At 38.5% G+C, this 26,984-nt stretch overlaps 3 protein-coding genes across 3 annotated transcripts; 1 reads left to right on the forward strand and 2 right to left on the reverse strand.

The window, feature by feature from the left end:
* The first annotated feature begins 5,546 nt into the window (after positions 1–5,546).
* On the forward strand, positions 5,547–15,142 carry LOC103973448 (bifunctional 3-dehydroquinate dehydratase/shikimate dehydrogenase, chloroplastic). Its single transcript, XM_009388013.3, has 11 exons — positions 5,547–5,860; positions 6,739–6,844; positions 7,278–7,496; positions 8,545–8,891; positions 12,471–12,534; positions 12,662–12,770; positions 12,888–13,034; positions 13,698–13,846; positions 14,336–14,498; positions 14,601–14,648; positions 14,819–15,142. Exons 1-10 carry the CDS (start codon positions 5,673–5,675, stop codon positions 14,642–14,644), a joined length of 1,536 nt encoding a protein of 511 aa, XP_009386288.2. The 5' UTR covers positions 5,547–5,672; the 3' UTR covers positions 14,645–14,648; positions 14,819–15,142.
* Positions 15,143–16,710: 1,568 nt separating this feature from the next.
* Positions 16,711–23,707, reverse strand: LOC135650245 (phenylalanine--tRNA ligase, chloroplastic/mitochondrial-like). Its single transcript, XM_065169512.1, has 10 exons — positions 23,361–23,707; positions 23,079–23,272; positions 19,518–19,724; positions 19,322–19,439; positions 19,114–19,190; positions 18,730–18,909; positions 17,756–17,800; positions 17,308–17,412; positions 17,019–17,132; positions 16,711–16,933 (listed from the first exon to the last, which is right to left on the reverse strand). Exons 1-10 carry the CDS (start codon positions 23,608–23,610, stop codon positions 16,883–16,885), a joined length of 1,341 nt encoding a protein of 446 aa, XP_065025584.1. The 5' UTR covers positions 23,611–23,707; the 3' UTR covers positions 16,711–16,882.
* A 303-nt stretch (positions 23,708–24,010) lies between these two features.
* On the reverse strand, positions 24,011–26,733 carry LOC103973451 (receptor-like cytosolic serine/threonine-protein kinase RBK2). Its single transcript, XM_009388016.3, has 9 exons — positions 26,305–26,733; positions 26,135–26,232; positions 25,673–26,065; positions 25,223–25,474; positions 24,998–25,152; positions 24,845–24,924; positions 24,614–24,749; positions 24,384–24,533; positions 24,011–24,310 (listed from the first exon to the last, which is right to left on the reverse strand). The coding sequence occupies exons 1-9, from the start codon at positions 26,343–26,345 to the stop codon at positions 24,137–24,139; spliced, it is 1,479 nt and encodes a 492-aa protein (XP_009386291.2). The 5' UTR covers positions 26,346–26,733; the 3' UTR covers positions 24,011–24,136.
* Between the last annotated feature and the right edge of the window lie 251 nt (positions 26,734–26,984).

The following is a 26,984-nucleotide window of genomic DNA, read 5'->3' on the forward strand; positions in this document are numbered from 1 at the left end:
ATGAATTTTTAATGAGAAATGGATTTGATGCAATGTTGTTCCCATTATGAAGTTTTATTCATGAATTTCTCCTTCATGTGATACTCCTCTCCCATGAATTCTTCTCATGAAAAGTGAAGGAATTCTAATGGATATATTAATCCTTGAAAGATGAATTCTCGTGTGTGATAATGAAAGCATTTGTGTGATAATTTTCGTAGGGATTTGATTTCATATGGATATCTCAATCATTTTCATGAATCTCTTCTCTTTGTCAAAATGAAAGCATGTTTTAACGTTTTTGACTTGATTCAAATCATTTCACAAATTTAGTTCTTAATGGATTCCCTCCTTACCTTCTTTCCTCTTCTTCATTCAAAATGTGATAACAAAGGGGGAGAAGTTGTTGGAATCTATCATTTTAATGTTGATAACATTTAATGATGAGAACTTTTGAGTGTTAAACTTATATTGTTGAATTGTTCTCCTTTTTGTTGATGACAAAGGGGGAGAAATAATACCAAAATATGGTAAATTGATGATAAATGTATGCAATGTATTTCATCATATATACTTGAAATGTTTGCTTGATAAATTTCTTTCATTATGATAAAATATCTAGAACTTAACTTGCTATTTAGTAATTGATATCTTGCCATAGAATGATAAATTGCTATCTTTGTCATCTTTCATATTTGAAATATCATACTTGAAAATGGATGTCATGCCTTGACATCATTTTGAGAAATACTTGGCATCATATTTTGAGAAAGATAGATCATGATAGGAATCATGATGTGCATATTGACAAGTTTAATTAACTTATCTTATCGGTTTGTTTCTTGAATTCAAAGGCCTTCAAGAATGTCTTTTCTCAAGTATGGCATATAGATAGGGGGAGTTAAGGTTAACTCTGCCATTAATTGATTGTCATCATCAAAAAGGGGAGATTGTTGAATCTCGGATTTTGATGATGAAGTCAATTATAATTTGTTTGATCTAATCTATATGTTGAGAAAAGTGTGCAGGATTAACTATGATAGCAGTAAGACATAAAGCAAGTATTATGCAGGAGTCAAGATCGAGATCTCATTGGGAGTTCGAGAGTTCAACGGAAGTCTGGATGTTCGTCGGAAGTTCTGCCGGAACCAACCGAGAAGTCCAAGAGCTTACCATAGAAGCTCATCGGAACTCGCCAAGAAGATCATCGTAAAGTTCAAGAGCTTGCTCGGAGTCTGCTGGAACATTGTCGAGAGTTCATCGGATGTTTACCGGAAGTACGCCAGAAGCTCGCCGGAAGAGCAATTGACGCATCAAAATAAGAAGCACTATAAATTGTGTCTTAATTATCACAGTTAGAGCATAAATTAAGTTAGGATTGGTAGGTAATCCCACTAACTTAATTATGGGCCAATTGAGCCCTTAACAGGGCTGAATTGGGCCGAATTGAGCACCCAATTCAGCCCTTGAATTCTTGGCCGACGATGTCACCGCCTGGAAGGCAGTGCCCCAGGATATATGGATGGTGGTACCACCCAGACTAGGCAGTGGTACCATCGACAGTAGTGCTGCCAACGGTGGTACAGCCCTTGTTCGACGGTGGTACCGTCTAGTGTCATATCAACAGTGGTAGTATCGCCGAGTAATGGTGGTGGTACTGCCAGTACCCTAGATTCCGGGGATATGACATTTTTTTGCTCTAATTTTGAAGCCATTAGGGCCTATAAAAACCCCACCCTTTTCTGCATGAAAGGGCATGAGACCTATTGGCATAATCTTAATATTGTAAAAGTGATGAGTTCACCTCCTTCATCTCTTAGTCTTGTAACCATCCAAGAAAGAGGAGTGAGACTTGTAAGGGTTGTCTCCTAAACTTGGGAAAAGGAGAAAGTGTTGTAAAGAGGTGTTCGGTTTTCACCTATTGAAGGAAGGCCTTTAGTGGATGCCGGTGACCTCGTCGGAGGAGGATTCCGAAAGTGGATGTAGATTGTATTAACCGAACTACTCTAAAACTCGGTTTGTATTTACTTTGATTAATTTACTTTTATAGCAAACTGCCTTACTGTGCTTTTACTATGCCTATATACGCTTTCAAGTAAATACCTTCCGAGATCGGCTTTAATCATACGAAGACTTTACAAAATCGATGCTTTTCATTTGTGCAATTTATATTACTGCAAATCTCCTTAATCTTCTCTTGCACTTTTACGAAAGCTTTCAAGTTCAAATTCTCTTCGAAACTGATTGAATCGAAACCATTTTCGTCAGAATCAGTTTTAATCGAAACAAGTCTTTTGAAATCACGAAAGTTTTCCACTGTACTAATTCACCCCCCCTCTTAGTGCCGCTCTTGATCCTAACAATAGTCTCCGACCATCCTATGATCACACGCTCTAAAAGTGGTATTTTCAAACCACGTCGAGTCCTTGACCTACATGCTATCATGGATTCCTCATCTACTATCGTTGAACCCACCACCTTCACTCAAGTCCAAAAATCTCTGCATTGGCATACCACCATGTGTGAGGATTATAATGTCCTCCTTCACAACTCAACATGGGATCTAGTACCTTTTCATCATATACAAAATATCATCGAGTGTAAGTGGGCATTTCAAATTAAGTGGAACTCAGATGGCTCTATTGCCTGATATAAGGCACGCCTCGTTACCAAAGGATTTCATCAACGATCTGGAGTTGATTTCACTGAGACGTTTAGTCCCGTTGTTAAGCCCACTATAATCTGACTTATCATGAGTCTAGCCACCACTAAGGGCTAGAAATTACGATAATTGGATGTTAATAATATCTTTTTACAAGAACTGAAGATGTTTTTATACAACAACCTCCTAGTTTCACTCATCCTCAGTATCCAAGGCATGTTTACAAACTTTGAAAAGTAATTTATGGACTTCGTCAGGCTCCAAGAGCTTGGTACACTAAACTTAGCTCTTTTTTTACCTTAGTTAGCTTTCTCAACTCTAAATCTGATACCTCGTTATTTCTACGACAACACCATAGAGACATAATATATATTCTGGTATATGTGGATGACATTATTGTCATAGGCAACAATCCCATAGAAATCTAAGTGTTCATCAAACAGTTGGCAAATCGATTCTCGCTTAAAGATCTAGGACCCTTGAACTACTTTTTGGGCGTAGAAGCTACATTCACATCTTCAGGTCTCTTTCTATCACAAAGAAAGTACATTCAAAATTTATTATCAAAGACAAACATGTAGGACGCTATTAGAACCCTTACAGATTCTAAACTTGGGGTTGATCTCTTTAGGGGATCGGCCTCCTTGGAACTCTATAGGGGTTCCTCCCTTGGAATTGCTGCTCAAAGGCTGCAGAAAAGATTCATCTATTGCTTGAGAAAAGAGGAGGAATACATGGCTATTTATAGGGCTTCTAAACCCTAACTCCTAATAGGACTCCTACTTAAGACTCTTACTTCTAACCAACTCCTAATAGGACTCCTACTCAAGACTCCTATTCTCTTACAACTCCTAATTCTTCTCTAAGAAAAAACCTCCTACATGAATGTCCCTCTCAATTAGGACTCTCTTAACTAGAGTCCTAACAGAATGTCCCTCTCAATTAGGACTCTCCTAGCTAGAGTCATAACAGAATGTCCCTCTCAATTAGGACTCTCCTAGCTAAAGTCCTAATAATTTTACATGAATGTCCCTCTCAATTAGGACTCTCCTAGCTAGAGTCCTAACAGACGCAAATGCGGTTACAACTCCTCTCTCTACTAGTGGCTCTCTCAAAATATCTGATGGAAGTCCTGTTATAGAACCCACTCAATACCGACAAGTCGTTGGCTCTTTATAGTACTTAGCTCTCACCCGTTCAAGCATCTCCTTTGCAGTCAATAAATTATCATAGTTTATGTAGAGGCCATCTACTATGCACTGGTCTGTGGTCAAACGAATCTTATGATATCTTAAATGGACCCTCAATCATGGTCTCTTTTTTCGTAAACACTCTCCACTTCATCTTCATGCCTTTGTCGATGTTAATTGGGCAAGCAACTTTGATGATAGAACATCCACATCGGGGTGTATTGTCTTCCTTAGCGCTAATTCAATCAGTTGAAGTTCTAAGAAGCAAAAGACAGTCGCATGATCTACAACTGAAGCTATATACCATGACATCGCCACTACCACTGCAAAACTCAATTGGGTCACAAATCCACTCAAGAAACTCAACATCAATTCCACTTATATAATATATTGTGATAATGTCGGAGCTACCTATCTATGTGCTAATCCGGTATTCCATTCCCGCATGAAACATATTGCTAGAGATTAAGTTGTCCGCCGTCAACTTCGTGTTTCTCATGTGCATATGGCTGATCAATTAGCCAACTCACTCACGAAGCCTCTCACTCGTAAACTTTTTGCATTGCATCGATCTAAGATTGGTATCCTTGATAGGAGCACTATCTTGTGGGAGCATGATAGCAGATAAGATTTTCCTAAATGTATGAAGAAATGTCTCTACTCTGTTAAGGAAAATCCTCCCTATGTATAAATAGAGAGAGAATATGTTAATGTAAAATAGCTTCTTCCGTAATTCTTGTCTTCTATCCTCTCTTAACAGTATTGTTGGAACAAGAAAACCTTATCCATTAGGAGATTGAGATTGATGACCAGGAAGAGGAAAACCCTAGTTGGTAGAAGTGCATCACTAATCATATCTGCAGATTAGTAATGTTGATGATGGATACAATGGAAGCTTCTGATGCTTAGAACCAGATTTGGAGTTTCTTTTTCCTGTGATCAGGTAGCGTTTTACCTCTCTTTTTGACTCTATGCTTCCTTTGCATCCCCATGCATGCAAGAACTCGGTTTTCCCTTCAAGAACTGCAAGTTATATAGGGAGCTGTGTTGTTGATTACTGTCATACTTGTAGATCTAGTAGAATAAATTAACTGAGAACGAAGTTAATCTTTGTATGTTGGCAATATGCCAGCAATAATGATGTGATCTTTGAAGTTTATGCATTAGCTGATACGGAGATTCCCCAATCAAGCAGTAATAGTTAAGTTCATTTGTTTCTAGCTTTATATTCTTCGTTTTGGAATAATTTAGGTCATCAACGAATGCTCTTTACACCATGCATGAATGATCCACCGGTCTCAGTAATTTCTTACATGATGCTTAGTTGTATTATTTTAAGGAAATTTGCACCTTTTTTTGGTATCACATCACGTGCATAATTTTGGATGGATTTATATTATTTTCCTATGCGCACAGGATTCGCGTGAACGGTCCCTTATGGGATTGAGTTCTGCGTCTTTTACCAAACACGTAAAAGAAACATTTCAATGGTCATCGATTGTGGGCCCCACACATGGGACTGCTGTGGTGACCAATAGTGGAAGATCTTTTATTTTCGGTTACCTAGGCTGAGGCACAGGATCGTGCGCGTTGCGGGGCCGTGCACCGACATCGGCCACTGCTTTCTGTAGCCTTCTAATCGGCCGACACGACAGCTGTTGATCGCCAGCAATGCCGTGGACCGTTCGATCTAGTTGATTGCCTCCAGCGATTCGATCCCGTGGTCGAGGAATTCTCGATTGATCGCCCAACCTTTTCCTCATCCCAGCTCTCCATTGCGAGATCGAATTCGTCCTTCCCATATCGAGAGAGGGAAAGTGAGAAAGAGAGAGAAAGAGAGAATGACGCTGCTGTGCGTACCGCTGGTGTCGAAGACGGTGGAGCAGATGGTGGCCGACATGGCCGCCGCCAAGGCCTGCGGCGCCGACCTCGTCGAGATTCGGCTCGACCACCTCTCCAACTTCGATCCCCGCCGCGATCTCCAGCTCCTCCTTGACGACCGGCCGCTCCCGGCCCTCGTCACCTACAGGTCTCGTCTCTCTTTTTCCCCCCATTATTCTCATTGAATTATCCAGGAGACGAGATTTTGGCTGGCCCGTTTTCGGCCGCTAATTACTTTGATGTTTACTTTCGCTTTTGTTGTCATTCTGTTTGTATTCTTGTACTTTTGACGGAATTGGAAGGCTAATGATTATGGAAATGAGGGGTTTTGGACGCTTGCTAGGGAAGAAGCAGCAGAGAGTTGCGCTGATTTGCTTTTTGATAACTATGCCCAATAAATCTACATTAAAGAAACAAACTTTTCAATTAATCTTCTATAATATTGTAATTACTCTAATATTGTTTTTTTCAGTTCGAATTTGAATGCAGGAAGGGAATTGTCTTTATTAAGCAACCATTAATGATCTGCACTGGCCCATTTTCTTAGTCCACTTCATCAGATGATGATGCTGAATTGATGACTTGTAGCTACTTCATCTATGAATTTCTGTCTAAAATGGATGAAGGTGTATTGAAACACAAAAATTTGGGAGCTTGATATGAGATCCTCAGCTTTTCTCTCTGGGTGAAGTTTTACATGAGTGCATATTTTACTAACCAAATGCTATCAAACATTTATTCTCTTAGCATGAAATGTGATATCCATTAAAAGAAGAGTTAGCCTTTGTCAATCAAGAATGCTCATGCATATCTTTTCTGAGAAATACAGTACCCTTGCATCTCTTGGATTTCCATTTGGTAGTATGCATTCCGGTCTGAATAATTCCTTTCAGATTGTATATTGCTTCTCTAACAAGCTTTTGCTTGAAGCTTCTTAAAATATGTCTCCGGGAACTTGCTAGATCTTATTCCTATGTATTATGCTCATATTATTGAATTTGATTCTAACATTTTCATCTTCCTTAGGCCAAAATGGGAAGGAGGTGAATATGAAGGTAATGATAAACAGAGATTCCAGGCACTGTGCTTAGCCATGGAATTAGGTGCTGAATATGTCGATGTTGAGCTTAAGGTTGGTTTTTTAAAATTTTATGACACTCAATAAGCAGACACACCTAGTCCCTGATTGGGGTCAATGCTATGTAGTACGACTAAGAAACATTCTACTATACTGGTTTTAGTGAAAGAAAAAAACTGATATTTATCCATTTTGATGTTCTTTCTGCTAATCTGAAGATTCTGTACTGCTACTGAAAAAACCCAGGTCTACTATAACTGGAATCATATGGCAGTTATCATCAATTATCACATGCTTCTAAGGAATTTTCTATTTAGGAAGTATAAATACCTGAGTTAATTTGGAATTCCTTTGTCATAAAACATTCAATTGATTTTGTATTTAGTTATAACTTAATATGGCTCATGGTTTTCTTTTTATCATTATCTATATCCTCAACTGGTATTGTTCTTGGCTTGACATATTATATGATACTTCTTTCTCGCAGGTTGCTGAGGATTTTGTTAGACTAATATCTGAAAAGAAGCCAGAGAACTTTAAGCTTATTATTTCTTCTCATAACTATCAAAGCACCCCATCAAATGAGGAGTTAAGTAGCCTTGTAGCAAGAATTCAAGCTGCTGGAGCTGACATTGTAAAGATTGCAACCACTGCTGTGGACATTGTTGATGTTGCACGCATGTTCCAAGTAATTGTGCATTGCCAAGTGAGTACCGGAATATTATTTCAATCTGTAACTGGAGTTAACTGAGGCATGTGTCCTATTTTTATGTTGTGAGGTGCTGTTCCACTGCACCTTGTGGTCGATTAATATGGTTGCACTGAAATGGGCATTCAGTTTCATTCATGCTTTCAACTGTTGGTGGCATGTTGCTAGTTGAGGGCAGTTAGTTGCTGGGGCCCTATTTTGTTGGATGTTGCCTGCAGGCTCAGCCGAAATGCAAAGTTGGAGCAGAAGGTCTGCGATGCTGACTCAATTTAAGCACGTGTTGCTGAAAATCTGAAAGAAGAAGAGCATTTTAATGAAATGAAGGATAAGGAAAGATTCTGGAGAAATGGATTCTTAGATTAGGGCTCAGTTACAGCCAGCTTTATCCCATTTATCTTAGTTAATTTTTCATTATGACTTTTTATCATGACCTTCTTTCTTATCTTTTGGTTCTTATTTTGTTAGTAGCAAAGGTCTCTATGACCTTAATATCTCTGCCTTGTTGTATGGCCATGTTAATTGTGATATAGTTATAATATATCAACCATGGATGTAGGCAACTGGCTTTCTACGATTCTTCAGTATCTAGTTGGAATGGTTTTGTGGTGAAAAATGTATGTCATCAACCGTACATTTTTTTATTAAGGGCTCAGATTGAAAACCTGAAGTAAAGAGGATTTGTTTGACTGGCTGTGGTTATGGTAACTTATTAGTTGCTTTCTATGTGCTCGATTTCCTGCTTTCCTTTATAGAACAGCATCTCCTCGCTTGTAATTGCCCTGCTCCATTTCTGAATGAACTCTGAATCTCTTTTTAAAAATATAGTGTTCCACATTATTCATTCTTTTTTATTATTTTTTCTTTGCTTGTTGGGTGTTGCTCATATTTTAGCATAAATTTATCTCCTATCACTACTGTGACAATTTTGTTTATATATAAATGTTGCAAGTTCCTGTCGATGATCCAGTTAATTATTTGAAGACAGCTCTAGTATATTACTTATAATAGAATGTCTTGTATTTTGACTAATGGATAGGAATAGCAGGTCCCGATGATAGGATTGGTTATGGAGGAGAAAGGCCTAATCTCGAGGTTGCTTTGCCCTAAATATGGTGGATATCTAACATTTGCCACCCTTGGCGCGGGAAAGGAATCAGCTCCAGGACAACCAACGATATCAGACTTGTTGAATGTGTACAATATTAGGCAGATTGGAACAGATACAAAAGTTTTTGGGATTATAGGGAAGCCTGTAGGCCACAGTAAGAGCCCTATTTTGCATAATGCTGCATTCAAGTCAGTTGGTCTCAATGCAGTTTATGTGCCATTTTTGGTAGATGTCCTTGCTGATTTTCTAAATGCCTACTCATCAGCAGATTTTGCTGGGTTCAGGTACAGCTGGGTTCTGAGAATATAACTTTTGATACTGTCTCTTTTTTTCAAATGTTTGCAAGTAAATTTCTTTCGATAGATTATTCTTACTTTATTTTGATATGTATTAATAAATCAGAACATCAAAAAAATAGAAAAAGAGAAATTGTTTCACTTACAAGAATTTTGTGGTAAGGTTTGTTGACTTCCTAGTTGTTTGCCTTTATATTATTGGTAATGATTGTCTCCATCTTTGTAATCTAATTTACCTTCACTAACAGGTTGTAGCCTTAAAATGCTAAACCAAAACTGTGCTTCATTCTTCTGTTTCAAGCTTTATATATGTCAGTGTTACAACTATTCTCTAATATTATTAGCATGTGCTCCACTCCTCTATAAGTGATACACTGGCAGGTTGCACCTGACTAGCACGGCATGGTGTAGCATGAACATTCTGATTGCCAACACAAACATCTGAAACTTTGCTTGACAGGCATTGGAATGCCTAATTGCAATTGAATTACAATTTAAGGCCCAGAAAACATTGCATGTCATTGCTATTAAAGGTTTATATCCAAATAGTCATGGATATGTGACTCTTAAGTTCTTTTTCCATTTGGTTTTCCTGCAAAATGCCATTCACAAGGACTTAAATTTTCAGTATTCTGTTCAAATCTCATGCTGAGACCCAAAACCAGGATTTTGTGCGCCGTGATATGTGACCAATTGTCAAACCAGCCTTCTCATCACAAACTTGACTAGATTGGTCCATGGAATCATAAAACTGATCACAATATTTTTTTTGGCTTTGGGTTAGGGCTTCGATGATACAAAAAGTTACCATGTTGCATCAGTGCCACCACTTCTTATTGGAGTTGAGGCCAGAGAAGTAGGGAAGAATTTTAGTTTTCTTCTCAATTTCCTTGTCTTTTACTTTTGGATAATGCAGCTGCCCTCGTGTTGGCTTGGGAATTACTACCCTGTGCTAATATACGGCTGACATTGATAGGGATGTCAACAACTCTTGGAAGTTGAAATGACATCTGTTCATGCAACCTTCCAACATGGAAAGTTTTGTTTTTCTTTATGCATGTATTTTTATGTTAGAAGTAACAATTATATCCATTTCATGTGGCTCCATATCTATAGATTTCTAGGCACTATTGCAGGTCTTCTCCTGCTCAAGAATTTCCTTCACAAGAACTTGGTTTCAATTTAGACTGTTGAGGAATTCTTGACAAAATATTGTTGCATCACAGAGAAACACTTGGTTATGTATGCAATATGTTTAAATAGATAAGAAAGAATACATGATATTTAATTTCTCATGCCACCTTTCACACTTCCTAATATATTTTGATTTTAATTTTGTATCAGTTACGTGCATTACAATATTCAAAGAATATGATGATCAGTCCATTTAGGAGGGCATTGGTAAAATACAAGTATGATTACCTCAAAAAATACCAACCACCCTAACAAGTAAAAGAAAACCTGTTGAGATAGACATATATCATCAAGATACTAGAAGAGAATGGGAAACACCTATAAATTTGGTAAATGAATAAACTTAATATTAATCCAACTAACATCTTTTATCTTATCTTCATCAGTATGATAAGTGAATCAAATATATGGTCTGTTGCAATTGGTGTTCTACTTCCAACCTCCTAGGTGAAAAGTTGAAGTAGAGGGTGGACTATGCCCAGTGCTTAAGGTTGGCTCTATAGTGAACTTTATGTTATGGATTCAAATACAGAAAAAGACTAAAGGCTGCATAAATATTTAACCCTTTCCAGATGCCACAACATGTGAACTTCATATACTGGGCTATCTTTGTCCTTTTTTCAGTTGCTGTGTGGTCAGGTCACGTAAAAGGAACAGATAATAATACTTGATGGATTATCCACCATCTCTTTGATCAATTGCCTGTATACTGATTTCTCTTGAGTTATTAAGGATGCGGAACTGTTGATTGGATATAAATTCTCTTACCTGATTATTTAATTATGTGCTTCAAGTCTTACTATCAATTGTTAGGACCGAAATCGACACTAAGAGAGGAGGGGGTCGTAAAATCACGTAGATTTAAAAATTTCGTTCGATGAAATCATATCAGAAAGATGTTTAACTTAAAAACGTACGAAAGCATAGTGAGAGTAAGAAATCAGTTTGCAATGTAAATGAAAAGCATAAAGTAAATGCAAACCAGATTTATAATGGTTCGGTCGTTGTGACTTACGTCCACTCCCGATTCCTCTTCACTTGAGGCCACCGACTTCCACTACTGATCTTCTTTCAATGGGCGAAGATCAACTACCCTTACAGTTCTTTCTCCTTTTCACAGGCTTAGGAGAGAACCTTTACACCTCTCTTTTAGATCTCACTCATCCCTTAGAAAACTTCAAACTCTAGGAGGAAGAGACTCTAAATCCTAAGAGAGTTTTTAATTTTTCTCAAGTATTCTTTTCCCCTTTTCTACTCAATTTCGTGCTCTACCAAGCAGAAATAAATGGGATATTTATAGACCCTAAATGACTTCAAAAATAGAGCAAAAAAAGGTCTTATCCTGGGTTTCCCGGGTCCTAACTATACCATCGCCTGTGCTGGGCGGTACCATCGCCCGTAGCACTGCCACTGAGCAGTACCATTGCCTGACATAGTTTGGGAGATTGTGTCTGGCGGTACCACCGCCCAGTCTGGTGGTACGACCGCCTGACACACTGACACTAGACGGTACCATCGCCTGACAACTTGGAAAAGTATGCTCTTGACTTTTTTAGCTCATAGGTGGTTCTACCTAACCTTGGGTCACTGAATGAGCCTTCCACTTGGCCCAAAGCAGTCCCAACTTAGGCCTAATGGGCCCCTAATTGAGTTGACATTGTTTCACCCCAAAACCGACTCAATTAGACCTAAATTAACTCGATCTAGACACACGATTACAAGCATGAATCCTATGTTGTCCGGTATGTCATTGGTTTATCTGGCGCTTCGTTTGATCTTTCGGCGCATCGTCCTCTCCTTCGACGTATTGCCCATTCGGCATGTTGACTCCTGCAACTTCCGATCTCCTTGGCGCAATATTCGATCCTTCGGTCCGATGCCCGAACTCATGGCACAAAGTCCTTCCGGCACGTTGACCTTTCCTCCGGCCCGATGTCTAATCTTCTAACATGTTCCACTTCGGCCCAACGTCTGATTCTTCCTGCTTTAATCGAATTGTCTTTCCTTGATCGAGGTTAGTCCTGCATCACTCAAACGCATATTAGATCTTAACTTCATCAATCGATTTCATCATCAAAATCTGAGATTCAACATCAATATCTGAGTGTTGTCTGGCAAAGAGAATATTGATTCCAAGCAAACACAACTAGCCAATAGTCTTTGTCAAGAATAAAAGGATATCCAATATCATCAAAAGATGCAAGGCTCTAAGTTTAGTATGGCCAGAATCAGTTTTGGATATACTTTTGAATTGCCTGTAGTTGACAAATTTTCCACTTAATGAAGAATGTTCTTTTTTGGACAATGAACTGTTATGCTTGATGAACATATCCAATCATGTCTTCAATATCAACTCTACTTCTTGTGGTGCAGTTGTACAATTCCCCACAAAGAAGCTGCAGTTAGATGTTGTGATGAGGTTGATCCAATTGCAAAGGTGAGTGATGGCATTCCCAGTTTGAACGTCTTTGCATCTTTTTCAAGAATTTAAATAGCTACATATCATGAGTTGGTTATGATTTATGTCATTTTATTTTATTTTTGTTTCTGCATTTCTTTACCAGTCTATAGGTGCTGTAAATACAATTGTTAAATGGCCAACTGATGGGAAATTAATTGGTTACAACACTGACTATGTTGGTGCAATATCTGCAATCGAGGATGGAATAAGAGGTGTATGGCATACTCACCAGTCTCATATATCTCTGTTTTATGAATGTAAAAAATGGCAAAGGTAGATTACATTCAGTGGTAACAGCATATCAAGTTCCCAAGTATGTTATTTGGCAGGTTCAAAGGGGGTGGGAAAGGACGAGACTGTTTCTCCCCTTGCTGGTAAGGTTTTTGTTGTCATAGGTGCTGGTGGTGCTGGTAAGGCTCTTGCTTATGGAGCAAAGGAGAAAGGAGCAAAGGTTGTGATTGCAAATAGGACATATGGTAATTGTTTTCTAAAGCACAATTAATTATTGTCCTCTTACCACTTTTTAGGTTCTGTATTGGATAGTATTAAAAGAACAGAGCAGTGCATATTGACTGAGAAAAGAAGCAGCATAACATCCACATATATAATATCCTTATGCTCTCACTATTATCCTCTTTATTATGCTTACAATATATGACTTATGTAGGTCCATGCCTGTTTGATTCAATGGCATCATCTCTACTAAAAAATTATTTTCTGTATATATATTTTTGCCTTTCGAAATAGCTGATTAGATCTGGTTGATTAAGTTTGGATACCTTAATAAGAGATTTTCCTTGTGAAATTGGGAATATATTTTTTATAGTTCCCATCATTTTCAAGTGCAAATTTGCATTCTGACATTGAAATCTTTAATCATTATTTTTTTCTATGAAGTGAATCTGTCAAAAGCATATGTATAAAATCCACTAATATGGTTCTGCTGTAATCCTTCTGATCATAAAGAATTTTAATTCTATAGTTCACAGTTACCATATATTTGTACATCCTTCTGGTTATTTTTACGATGTTGGTTATAATTTGTTTAATTCTGACTTGAATCAGCAGTAAATCTCTTTTATAAAATGAATTTCTGTGGTTGCGTGCACATGAATTATTTAAACTTGTATGATTGTCAGAACGAGCTAGAGAGCTTGCAAACTTGATCGGGGGTCATGCATTGACACTTTCTGAATTGGAAAAGTTCCATCCAGAAGATGGAATGATTCTTGCAAACACAACATCGATCGGAATGCAGCCAAATGTTGATGAGACCCCCCTCAAGAAGGTTTGTAATATTTTCTTCTCAAGTTGGCTACTAGGATTTTCAACAGTTCAACCATTTCTTCCAAATTTTTGCAATAAATTATGTGTGCCCTTCAGTATATCATTCAGGGAGATGGCCTCCAATGAAGTCTGTGACCTTAGATATATAATCAGCATGTGTCAATTAAATCATCATCTTAAATATTCTGTTATTTGAAATGACCTTGTTCATTTTAATATAGCTGGATCTGATCTCTTTCTGTCTTCCCATCACATAAAACCTTCATATAGATATTCTAAAGGGATATGTAGCACCTTCAAGTTTGATGCATCTGGAAGGCTGGAAACAATATCTCTTGTCTATCTTTTGTAATATGACGAAATAGAACACTGAACATATTAAACTTGAAAGTTACTCTACAATTTTTAGCTGCTAGAATGTGACTATAAATACGAAATTCTGATGGATCCAATTCATGGTCCATGATTAAATGTGTTCCTAAATTTACAGCAAGCTCTTGGGGCTTATGCTGTGGTTTTTGATGCCGTCTACACCCCCAAAGTGACTAGACTTTTGAGGGAAGCAGAAGAATCTGGAGCCACTGTTGTTAGCGGACTTGAGATGTTCATAAGGCAAGCAATGGGACAATTTGAACTGTTCACAAATCTGGCAGGTAAACTTTATTATCATAACTTGACAAACTTTATATGTTTGTAGGAGTCCTTAAATAATTTGGTTTGCCTTGCTTGTTTTCTTTTTTTTTTTCGTTTTGCAGCCCCTGAGAACTTGATCCGTGAAATTGTGAAGAAATACACATGAAATGGTTAGTTTTCCTAATTATATATAGCCCTTCATTAGGATTCATGCTAGTTTTAAAACTAGAGCATGGTTACTATTGAAAATGAGCATATTTAAAGATTATTTGAAATGCCTTCAAATTGTAGGTGATATATTTTAACCAAACAAAAATATTCTGTATTCTCTATTCCTCAGATAATTGCAGTCCAATGCAGCAACACGAGACAGCTAAGTTTTATGGTGTGTCTGCCTGTTTCAATCAAATTCTTTACTATGTTTCATAATATCATGTATGATGGTTCCTCATTTTCTGCAATGGAGGCAAAAATATATTCCCACTGTTGTTGTACAAGGCCTGGAGTCCAGTTTGCTCTAAATAAACCTATTGGCCTCGAGTTGAATACTGTATGTTGATCATATTGCCTTTTTCATTGAAAACCCAATCTCGAGGTAAAAATAAGCCAGATTGATGATACTTTTTCTGAGCATTAATTACATTTCTCCAATTAGCCCCCAGGATGATCACTCTTCCCATCTTTTCTTTGTTGCCTATGCAATTTTGGATTCAAGTGCCTGGTAACAAGTCGAGATTGCTCCGGAGAAGCGTCATTCTGCTTCAGATCAGGCATATCTTGAGATGTTCTTGTGTCGTACAGAAAGACTAAGCAACATAGCAAGAGGATGGTCACATTCCCTACCGCTTTAGTTTACTACCAACTCCAAGGAACCGTGGATCATGGAGAAATATGGTTTATGAATAAATCACTGCATTCTTAATGCATGCTGTATCCAGTCAGTGCCATGTAAATAATGTGTGCGTGTAATTTGAACTGTGTTTTAGGAGCTAGCTGGTGGGCAATTATCCCTTTATTTGAATTTTGAACCATGGTATGTAATTTCGAATAATATCGTCCGGTATGGGTGATATGTATCGATCCGACAGTATACCGGTACATAGATCGTTCGTTATCGGACGGAATGTATTACGGTGTTATAGTTTTATACTGTAGCATTGTTACAGAGGAAGAAATATTTAAAATCATTCGGTACGTCCTGGTGTATCGTCCGGTATACCTTGGTGTATCGAGCAATACACGATATCGTATTGTATCGAGTCAATATTGAAACATCGGTACGGTATGGTATTACATACCTTGTTTTGAATTGTGTTTTAGATGAGTAGAATGTTGAGGAAAATTTGTAGTATCCTTGTATTTGTTTCTGCATCATGCAAGTTAAACTGAATTTGGACATTAATCTGATACATATGTATGGATGTAACTGTTATAATTTCCTAACTTTTTATTAATCTCAAGATATATATGCCCATTGGCTCTACTAAATCCATTCTTATTGCTGACACTATTTCTGCCAAGTTAATGAGTCTACATCCAAATTACACCCAAAATGCAGACTTATTTTAGTCGTGGTGATCCGATGGGATAACCAACCAAACTAATTTTGTTGAATTTGAATTATTAGATAAAAATACTTAAGTTAAAATTAACAATAGTATATTTATTAAACCAAAATTTGATTTTGGTGATTGTTCATTTTCGAATTAATTAATAATTTCTCTGATGCCAGTAATGTACTTTTTAATTTTGCCCATAAGTAGTTTTTTCTTACTCAAACATTTCAACATTTCATCATGCTCAGTTCTGATACCAATCTCCATCTTATCCCGTTAAGCTTGAACTATTGATTTATTAATTTCGTTGAGTTTATTAATTTACTAATTATATAAATTATATTATGTTTATTAATTTTGTTGAGTTTGTTCAAAATATTAAAATTAAAATTAATAATAATAAACTTATCAATCTCAGCCTTTGTCTATTTTAGACGTGAGACTAAATTAGAATGTTATGAACTTTTTTACACCACCAATAATCCTTTCTCTAAGTCTTTTATCATGTCCAATCGATTCTGATATCAATTGATGAGATAACATCGTTGAGCATAAACTAATGACTCTAGAACTAAGATGAAGTTAATAATAATGTTCATCAAATCATTATAAATCAGTCTTAATCTTTATACCATGTCTCTACTTCAAATAGAAATCATTATCACAATCATGCAAATTGTCTTAACATCATTGTCACTAAAAAATAATAGGGGGTATTACATTTAAACACAGTCCTTACAAGCATTATTGAATGAAAAATACTTTGTAATGAGCTTAATAATATCAAAATTCAACTCGATCATGCAACTTCATATAAAATAAGAACATTGGGCTATTAGACTTGGCTCTTATCTTAGTGTGACATGTAACTTGTTCTGCACTGCTTCTCTAACATTCCACTGCAAGAAAATAGAGTGGATATATCAGTTGACATCAATAAGTTTGAATTCCAAAAGAAAGACTACTTCAAAACTCTCTTGAAACCTGCAACTGGTTTATCTCGTCATCTGTAAGTGAGCGTTCCATCGATCTGAATGCTATTCTATAACAATGGCTGGTCATGCCCTTTTTATTAGTGAAATTGTCGATCAACTTCACCTGCAGCCACATTATTTAGCTCAATGGCAAAGCTTTGTAGGCATAAGAATCTCCAAAGAAACAAATATGCATATAGAAATGCAGCTTATGAAATATAAAAATTAGGAGAAAAAGAAAAGAAAATATAAAGTCAACGACAATAATCTTTTCCAATGAATGTCACCAAGAGCCACACCTCCTCTGCAAGATCCCCAGCAATTCCTCTAACGACTTCACATAAATTGTTCTCCGTAAAGGAGTCAGTGATCCAAAAACTGATATCCTTATAGCAGGGAGGAAACTGCAAAAAATATCACCATGGAGTTGGAAAAAGAACACCAAGATTTAATGAGCTTCGATAACAGCACATTTCTAAACGATGAAATGTCTCCTTTATGACCCCAAGTATTTATTTAATAAAGCAATTTTTTATTCTCAATTTCTTTTGTTTTTCATCTTTCACATGTGAAGGTGGTTTAGTCCAGAATCACAATTCTCCAATGATATTTTTCAAAAACGGTAGAAATGCCTTTAGATGTATGTTCAATGACCTGGGATGAATAACATTACCAAAAATTTGTCTATATGTTTGTTCCATCAGCTGATTAGAAAGAGTTAATTGAGCTATTAAGTTCAAGCAGTACCTTTGAAAAAGGTTTGAACTTGACACCAAGCTTGCCCTCTGAGAACTGTTCAAAGGAGGTTAGAATTTATAAATAAAGATCATAAAGCTTAAAATTTAACTAAAGATAGAAGCCAATTTAGCAGATATTTATACATTGATCATCGAGACAGGTGCACTCAAGTAAGTAGTATTTTAATTTGTGAGGTAGATTGTTTTCGATAATATGGAAGTTTATTCCAAAATGGTGACCAAAAGCGAGCATCATGTAATTAAAAAAAAGTCATTCAGTTACTTAGAAAAACAAAAGAACATGATGATCAAGGTTTTAATATGTGGTTTAGAAGGCCACTCATATGGTTTGGCAATAAATCCACACTAATTCACACCGCACTGGCTATATGCAGCATAAATATGTGGTCGGCCACATATGCAACTTGCATATACTGTATGTGGTCGCAGGAATACATAGAGTTCATCCAGTTCAGCTATTTATCACTTGCACAACAATGAAAGGGACCGAAAGTGTTTAATTCAAAGCCTTAACTCTCTTCATCTCTCATTTTGGTATGATGGTTGATAGTGAAGAGTAGCTAGAGCAATAAGTTCTAGATACGAGCACTTGTACCAGAATCTTATATCAATGAATAATATTAAACGTAAACATATAAGATGCTGAGAATATATTTGCAATGATAAACATTCATATTTCATACATCATCAACAGAAGAAATCAATGATAATGGATTCAACATTATTAGGACTTCAGTTTGTATTGATTATAGCGAAAGAAGGATTTTCAGTATCAGATAACCTCTAAATCTTAATTGAAAGATCCATTGATGTATCTCATTTAATAATTGGAGAAATATATCTTTTGTTGTCATCTTTAACGAATATGGAGCTAAGATAACAATATAGTCCAAATCAAGGCAGATAGTTCTACAAAAAAATTAGCATCAGTTCTATCAGCAGCAAAGCCAGAATAAGACATACTTGTGAAGTAAATCGCTGATTAGTGGACCAGAAAAGCCGAATATCTGGTATATCGAAGAGAACCATTGCAAGTCTTTCTAATCCAAGCCCGAAGGCCCATGCAACACAATCCTTTCTACCGTTTCTACTAAGAATCTCCTGTTCAGTCACTCCACATCCCAACACTTCCATCCATCTTTCCTGTGCACATGATCAGAAACACAAATACAAATATGTAAATAATTTAAGGAATCCTGTCCAAAAATTAATGAGATCAGATTTTTAAATATCTAAAGCATATTTAATGATCCAATTAACAGTATGTTATAGCTTTAATAAGAAAATACAAAAAAAAAGAAGATAAGGGCAGGATCCATCAAGAAGGTTTTGGAACAAGCAGCAGACCTGAAAATAAATCTCTAACTCAAATGATGGGTTGGTGAAGGGAAAATAAGTATCAACCCACCGCATTTCCACAGCACCTGCACATTTATGTACATTAGACATTGGACACCAGATTATAGGCTCCAAAATTGGTATTAGCATTGTATGGCGGTAACTAGCATCTTCCATTTAGAAATAAAAAAGAGAAATGCTATCGCTTCCAAAATACCAAAAAGATGCCTTGCCAACCCCTCAAGACACTTCTTTAGGTCCATGGCTGCATAAGATGGTGCATCAGCACCACTACCTTCCCATTCATCTGGAGAGAAGACACGAACCCCTTCCATCTGCATGCTGGGTATTTAAAGATAAGAATTTGCAAATATCCACTTAAACTCTATGCTTTTAAACTGACAGGCAAAAACCTGATGAAACACAGGATAGTGAGTTGAATCAATGGAATCTCGACGATAGACATCCCCTGTTACAAGAAAATAGCTGTGTCCATCCCTCAATAGCTCTGCCTGATGAGCACTTGTATGACACCTTAAAACAGTGTCTGCATTAACATAGTATGTATCATTATAACTCCTGCTTACATGATCAGCAGGAACCAACACCTCATCAAAATTCTGCAACAAGCAGATTTACAGTCAACCATGAGCATATGATGCACGAAACTCTGTGAATTACAAAAGGAATATATTCCAAGAATTTGAACAGAAAGTTTTAAAGAAACAAACAACAAAAGGGAAAGAGAATAGCAATTTAATCAAAAAAACAGTAAGCTCTAAGGTCTCATGGTAGATAGCACATCTATTACAAAGATTGGAACTGTTCCAATATGATGTAAACAATATAAAAATCAAGCTTCTTGTTTGCAGTTGACAGAATATTAAGCATATAAATGAATTTTACAATGTGGCAGACTCATTGACCCCCTCCCATCAGCCCAAGGCATAGCCAGGCCAGACATAGCTATAGAATAGCCTTCTTGATGATTAAGAGAGCTCAAATAAAGGTTGGTTCAGCTCAGGACAAATCAATACAGTTTTTTAATAAGTTGATCCACCATGTTTTAGCATAAAGGAGTGCAATCAAGCCTGATGTGAAGTATATTCAGAACCTGGTACAGCAATCCCTCAGCCTAAGAACCTCCTACTTTGTTTTAGATACTGAAAGGACAAATATCCAGCTTTGCAAGAGAGTGGACCGTACAATTCTGGTTGGACTAGAGTGGAGAAACCCTTTTTCTTCCTCAAAACTCTCCTAATCAAGTTAGAAAACAAATGGGTTAACTGAATCTCCTCATCAGATTCTAGCAATAAAAGGGGTGTTTTTCCGAATTTTACTGTTATTTTCTGACTGATTTTCGTCACTATACAAAGTAACTAATTTCATGGGTAAAAATGTCATGTTTTGAGTCAAATTCATGTCCTAAAATCTTAATATGACTATAATACAGGTTAAAGAATCTATTTTACAATAAGGACCTGTATTTTGAGAGTCTGAATGCCTCTTTTAGTAAGTATTAACAGGGCAATGAGACTAACTTTTCTCCAACAACCCTATACATATGAGAGGATTGTAAACCTGGAGGCTCATGCTTGAATATCTTTTTATTTTATGCATAATGAAATTAGTTTAATTAATATGCTTAAGTAGCATTTTGTCCTCATATTAAAGAAAAGCTTGTCAAAGACATCAGTCTTGAAATAATTGTTCCCAAAGTGGGATTGATGTACCATGACAGCCAACAATTGGCATCATCCTTAATGTCTATAAGATCTATAAAATAAAGCCATGGTTTTATCCACCACAGCAACAGTCTGAACATCAGCCACATCCTTCATATTATGGGGCTTCTCCATTAAAGGAAGCATAATGAGCCATGAGAATAATTAGTTGGACTTTCCTACATGTCCGAGTATCAATTGCCAACCCTGACAACTTCTACAACACCTTCAATGCTGTCAAAGACAACATTGTACTATGTATGATGAATTTTAGTAATAAAATGTATGGGCTTTCAGCCTTTCGAAGGGGAATTGACCAACCTAGTGTTTTTTAGTGTACGAGAACAATGATCACTATGGATGAAGGAAAGAAGAATAAAAAGAAGTGTGATGCTATTATCTCTCACATCATACCATGACTGCACAATCCTCTTTTTCTCTATTTCACGACAAGGTGAAGATGATAGGAACCCTGCCTCTACTTGATCCAATCAAATTGAACCTGTGGAGGGGAAGAATAGTCCACAAGGGATAAGTTCTCTCATTTTTCCTTCTCCCATTGCTCCCTCTTCTTTGTGATTCAATTAATGTACTTGTTTTTGCTTCTTCTCTTTTCGCCTCTTAAAGAATATCGAGCTGCTGTTCATCACAAAATGTCACAACAAAATTAAAATGAATTCCTTCTATAACATTTAGAACAGCCTTCTTTTCTTACTCATTCAACTGCACACAATTCAATTTGACAAACTTCCAAGTACATGTGTCACATAAAAAGTTGTCAAAAAGCCAAAAGATGACCTCTTGAAAGGCTTAGGTGTCAGGCACACAGGAGAGTGCCTGGAAAAACTATCGGAAGGGATAATATGAGTTGGAATATGCATATAAAGATTAAGTGCAACCACTTCTAACAATCTAAAAGTTCTCAATAAAAAGTGATATGTCACGCATATAGCTTCCTAAGCCTCATGAAGACATTTGGGCTGTTGAGTGATCTGAAAATAAAAAACTGCCGAGCTAAATGACATAGGCACTACCTTGGTGACATCCATGATAACATTGGATGAATATGAATAAATTTTCAGCATGCAGAAATAGTTTTGGTGATGTTCATGATAACATTGGATGAATATGAACTAAATTTTCGGCATGCAGAAATAGTTTTACAAGAGCTAAAGACTATAGGCTCAGTAGAAGGTAAAAGTAAAATATCGTATGAAAAAAATATATAATAGGTTCTAACAAGATGCCTAAAAGAAGCCACAAGAGGATGAAACCTAAATTATCACAACAAGAGCCAACTTCCTTGTGCAAAGTTTTCGTACAAATATGGAATTATCAATTGAAAGTTTATAATAAAAGCATAGTCAGTGAATTGGGTTTTGACCATGCACAAGTGTTAACATGACCATGCACAAGTGATAACATGTTAACCATGCGCTGTGAAGCTGTTTAAAATAATGTTCTTTGATTGATACAATATCCTGTGACAGTTTGATGCTATTTTGATGGCTGTATTAACCAACAAGAAACTACCATTTGGTCTTTCAAGTGCATAAAGAGTTCCAACTATGTTCTGATAAATAAGCTCCAAACTTGGATTCTTGGCAATATGGTTTCATCAAGCTTCAAGAAAAACTGTGGTGCCTTGTAAACTTCAAAGCACACAGTAAAGCATGTGAATCCTTTCCAGCATTCTGAAAACATAATTGAAATCCACTATATTGGTGTCTGCCAACTTGATTATCCAAGCTTAAAGGAATGGTCTGTCTGGTGGCAACTCTTAATGTTGTAAAATTGTGTTTACAGTAGGAAGAATCAAAAAAATTTATGCTTACTAGTAAGTATAGATGTGAGCCAAGACTAAGGTTTGATGGTCCATGGTGTGGTTTGATTATGAAGCTCCATCAGCAGATGCTATCCTAATTACCCATTCATATTAGTGGAAGATAAGAGTGACTACAGGACTGTGGAGATCAGGACAAATATTAGAATCAAACATGACGCGGAACAGATAGATGACAAGTAAGGAATCTACTTGCCAAATATTAGGAGACAGAAAAAGATGTAAGAAACTGAACCCTTATATCTAAGAGATGCTTGTTATCAAAACCAAAACCCAATATATGGCACAAAACACGAACTTTTCATCACCATGTACTTAAATACAGCATTGAGCTTAACATTTGCAGACGCCACAACACTAAAGTTCCCGAAAAGAAACAAAAAAGAAATAATATGTCGAAGAATTACCTGCTGGACTGAAACAATGGGACAAAGGTCGTCAAACTTGACGAACTTGGAGGAGTAACTGGTATCGAAGTAATCATAAATGGCATTCTTCAAAATCCCAATTGGATGGTTATCCCTCCGGTGCAGCTGCAAGCCAATCTTGGAAAATATATTGTCGGGCACGTTGTTCGTGGGATCGCTCTCCCGCACCACATCTGGCCCATCCACCGAAGAAAACGAAACCTAAATACGTCATGCGAAAGGGGACGCTACTCAAGAATGGAAAGAGAAAAGAAAACGTACCATCTTTGGCGATCTTGACGCCGCCAACCTCGACGAGAGCTGCGATCGGCGGGTTGGCCCTCTTAGAGGAGGGCTTGCTGGGAGAGGCGGAGGCGAGAGACGAGAAAGGGAAAGAACGGGAAGAGGAGAGGACGCGGGGAGGAAGCGGGGAGGAAGGGGAGGGGGGTTTGAGGTGGGAGAAGAGAGGGGAAGTGGCCATAGGGATGGAGAGAGGAAGCGCGCGGGCGCAGGTGATCCTTCGGATAAGCATGCTGTCGTCCAACTCAGTGGATCGGGGAAGAGGAGACCTACGACTCGCTCCCTCCCTCAGCCGCAAAAGGATTTGATCGTCTTCGGTCGCGGCAGGACTTTTGCCGTAGGAGCTATTATTTTCCCTTTTACTAAATTACCTCAAACATCCTTTAATTATCTATAAAAAAAAATTAGTTTTTACAAACGCTTGTTTAGATAATTATATTTATTTAGACTTTTTTTTCTTATAAAAGTATGTCGCAAAGATCGAAAATTCGATCTCACGATCTTATTATTTACGAATTGATATCTTTACCGACTAAACCAGTTGACATGTCTTTGAATGCTCATTCTCATCGGAGACGAAGTGTTTGAGGTGATTCGTAAAAGTACAACAACAATCATAAAACGCTGATCTCTTTGCCATCCTACTTTTAACCTTCGATAAGTGCTCTTATATATACACAGTTGCTCAAGCCCAGCATGCAATCGACATGGATGAACATGGCCTCAGGCCCTGCACAGGGGCAGGTGTCCTCCTCCCCCTAGAAATCGAAAGCAATCTGCTTGTGCCGAGTAATGTCGCTCAGGTATCTCGTCGCATTATACTCTTCTGCATCGAAGATCTCCTCGGAGTATGTCCTCCTCAAGAACGACCTGTGAAGCGCTCTTCCGTTCTCAGCTCGGCCTTCGTCTCCTCCACTCAATAGCTTTAGAACCTGAACCCAGCAAAGAACTTGACTCAATCATCCTCTGCCTGTTTTAGGGGAGTGAAGGCGTTAGTAGGCATGCCTCACTCATGCGAGGTCGCAGAACTGATGAGTGCTGAATGCATATGTACGCCGTCTTTGCTGCTCGATCCATCTGCTTGGAGTCGTAAGAGTCACCGAGAGACGGATCGACGAGGTCCCTGATGCGGTTCTGCTCGAGCAATGGCTTCGCCTGAGGCATCATAAGAGAAAGGGAAGAAGCTCAAGAAGAAGAGAGCGATTGAGGTCAGTGTCATGGACGTATGTACGTACCCACATCAGCAAGCTTTGCTGCGAAGAGTTCACTGCCCTGCGTCCGCTGATGAGCTCAAGCAGCAGGATTCCGAAAGCAAACACATCGGTCTTCTCATCGACCACGCCGTGCATGCAGTATTCGGGAGCAAGGTATCTGCCCGATCGAGAAGATGGACGACACATTAGAGCAAAGCATGAGAAGCGTGAATCATGAATCATGCATGAACTGAGAGTTGAAGCTATACACACCCAAATGTGCCTTCGAAGCTTGGCAATGTGTGATGCGTCACTTCGTCAGGCAGCCACTTCGCGAGGCCGAAATCACATATCTGGATTGCAAGAGCATCCATCGTCAATTTGATGCGGTAGGACGACTATAAGTGATGCTGATTCTGATGATACCTGTGGCTCGAAGTCCTCGGTGAGCAGTATATTCGCAGCCTTGATATCTCGATGAATGATGCGCTTGTGGCACCTCTCGTGGAGGTACTCGAGTCCGTTGGCTGTCCCTACGGCGACCTTGTATCGTATTCCCCACGCAAGTTTGTCTTTCGAATCTGTCACAGCTGAGCCATAAGAATCTCGATGAGGGTGAGAATAAGTCAGTGCAGTGTCTACCGATGCTACCGTGAAGAAGGTTTGCTAAGCTTCCATGAGGTGAGAGGACAAGAACAAGGTGCATGCCTCCTTCGACTCCGACTCCGATCAATCTGGCAGTGTTTGGGTGGTCTACATGGACAAGAACTCCCATCTCGGAGAGGAAATTGTGAGTTTTTTCTTCTGTTGTTCCTCTGGTGATCTTTTTGACTGCTACAAGCTGGCCATTTTCCAGACATCCTCTGTAGATCTCGGCAGAGCCACCCTTCCCTATCATGTTCTCTGCAACAAGAAGAGTGGCAGCTAAATTTGATGTCTATAGCTTCTTCAACAACAAAAACCCTGCAAATGATTGCTAGATTTGATGGATTTGGTTCACAACAAGTAACTTGGCTGGATCAAGGAGCTGGAACAGAGCATCGAACAGCACAAGAGTTGTTGATGGTAGAGAAGAAGCGCTCGACGGATGCCAAAACTCACCAGAGTTGAAATTGTTGGTGGCCTTTTCAAGCTCCGAAATGGTGAAGTTCCTCCAAGTGGGCTTAAAGGAGGAGGACTCGTTATCGGCAGCCGAGGTGGAGTCCGGCATGGGGACACGAGAGTCCCTGTTGCTCCTCCTCCTCCTCGACCGCTTCCGGAACCCGATGGGGGGGAAGCTCGAGAGGCGCCTCATGGACTTGTGCTTCCACAGCCGAAAGAAGCCGTGCCACAGCGCGAAGCTGCTTCGAATCATTTGGGTCTCCGTGTAGGAAGTGCTGGCCTTGGAGGTCGTTTCCGAGTCCAAACACCTCAGACCGTCGTCGAGGACACCCCGGGGCGAGCATTCCGCGAGGACCTCGACGGCCTCCTTCTCCAGGTCGAGGCACCGCAGATCTACGGATCAGATGCAGAACATTAGCATGGACACGATCAAAAGACGGCAAACCTGAGGTTCCACACCACCTTGAGCAGAGGCGAAGGCGGGAACCGACATGGCCGAGTGCCTGTCGCGGGCGGAATGCACCGTTCCTCCATGCCTCGGGGGTTTCCCTGCGGACACCCTGCGAACGAAAGCAAGAAGGGATTTTTCAGTAGGACAAGAAGAAAGTCTCGAGAAGCAAAGACGGACAAACCTCGGAGGTGAGCCATTGCCGCCGCCACCGAGCTCCTCCATTTGATCTCTGCTGCAGGAAGATTAGAAGGCAGAGTGACCAGTCGGGATCGCTGCTTGGAATCCTCTGCTCTTCCTTCTCTTCTGCTGCGAAGAACCGAGTCCCTCGCCTTCTTATTACTTATCCACCACCCAGAACATCTGCTAAATCCTATCCTCTGCGTCAAGAATAGGTGGTCTCGTTCGGGGGGAATGCTATCAATGGCAGAGACGCGAGCAAGGGGAACACAGCTTTGGCGCGGGTTTCCCTCTGCGCCGCTCAGCATACGGAGGGACGCGAGGAGAGGCCGAAATCTTGCAAGCTGGACCGTCCATCACGCCGAACTGATATGGCAGCAGATGTGGTCTGCATGATATATATTTTTCTACCTCTCCTTCCTATTATTTTGATTGTCGAAAAGGAAAAAAAAAAGATAAATAATTAATCTACCTTTTTTAATTTGCTTGATTTTCTTGTTTATATATATATATATATATATAATGTATTTAATGAGATGGGATTGAATAAAGTTGGACATACCACTTCCCTCCCACCGAAGCCATATAATTTCATGGAGTGCAATGCCAACAACAACCATTAAAGCCTTCAATCTTTTTCTTTAGGAAGGCAAAGAACATTGAGATCTAAATTTGTTACATAAC

Source organism: Musa acuminata, chromosome BXJ1-4 (genome assembly GCF_036884655.1).
Source record: "Musa acuminata AAA Group cultivar baxijiao chromosome BXJ1-4, Cavendish_Baxijiao_AAA, whole genome shotgun sequence".
In the NCBI taxonomy this organism is placed as follows: Eukaryota; Viridiplantae; Streptophyta; class Magnoliopsida; order Zingiberales; family Musaceae; genus Musa; species Musa acuminata.

What these genes read in the sequence shown, in the direction of transcription:
- LOC103973448 (XM_009388013.3), top strand. Translation starts at nt 5,673, where the DNA reads ATGACGCTGCTGTGCGTACCGCTGGTGTCGAAGACGGTGGAGCAGATG. An exon ending in CCGGCCCTCGTCACCTACAG is followed by an intron (nt 5,861 to 6,738) that starts GTCTCGTCTCTC and finishes CATCTTCCTTAG; the next exon opens with GCCAAAATGGGAAGGAGGTG. An exon ending in AAGTAATTGTGCATTGCCAA is followed by an intron (nt 7,497 to 8,544) that starts GTGAGTACCGGA and finishes TAGGAATAGCAG; the next exon opens with GTCCCGATGATAGGATTGGT.
- LOC103973451 (XM_009388016.3), bottom strand. Translation starts at nt 26,345, where the DNA reads ATGGAGGAGCTCGGTGGCGGCGGCAATGGCTCACCTCCGAG. An exon ending in CACCAACAATTTCAACTCTG is followed by an intron (nt 25,475 to 25,672) that starts GTGAGTTTTGGC and finishes TTCTTGTTGCAG; the next exon opens with AGAACATGATAGGGAAGGGT. An exon ending in CCGAGGACTTCGAGCCACAG is followed by an intron (nt 24,925 to 24,997) that starts GTATCATCAGAA and finishes CTTGCAATCCAG; the next exon opens with ATATGTGATTTCGGCCTCGC.
- LOC135650245 (XM_065169512.1), bottom strand. Translation starts at nt 23,610, where the DNA reads ATGCTTATCCGAAGGATCACCTGCGCCCGCGCGCTTCCTCTCTCCATC. An exon ending in GTTGGCAAGGCATCTTTTTG is followed by an intron (nt 19,191 to 19,321) that starts GTATTTTGGAAG and finishes ATAAATGTGCAG; the next exon opens with GTGCTGTGGAAATGCGGTGG. An exon ending in AGTTAGAGATTTATTTTCAG is followed by an intron (nt 18,910 to 19,113) that starts GTCTGCTGCTTG and finishes TCATGTGCACAG; the next exon opens with GAAAGATGGATGGAAGTGTT.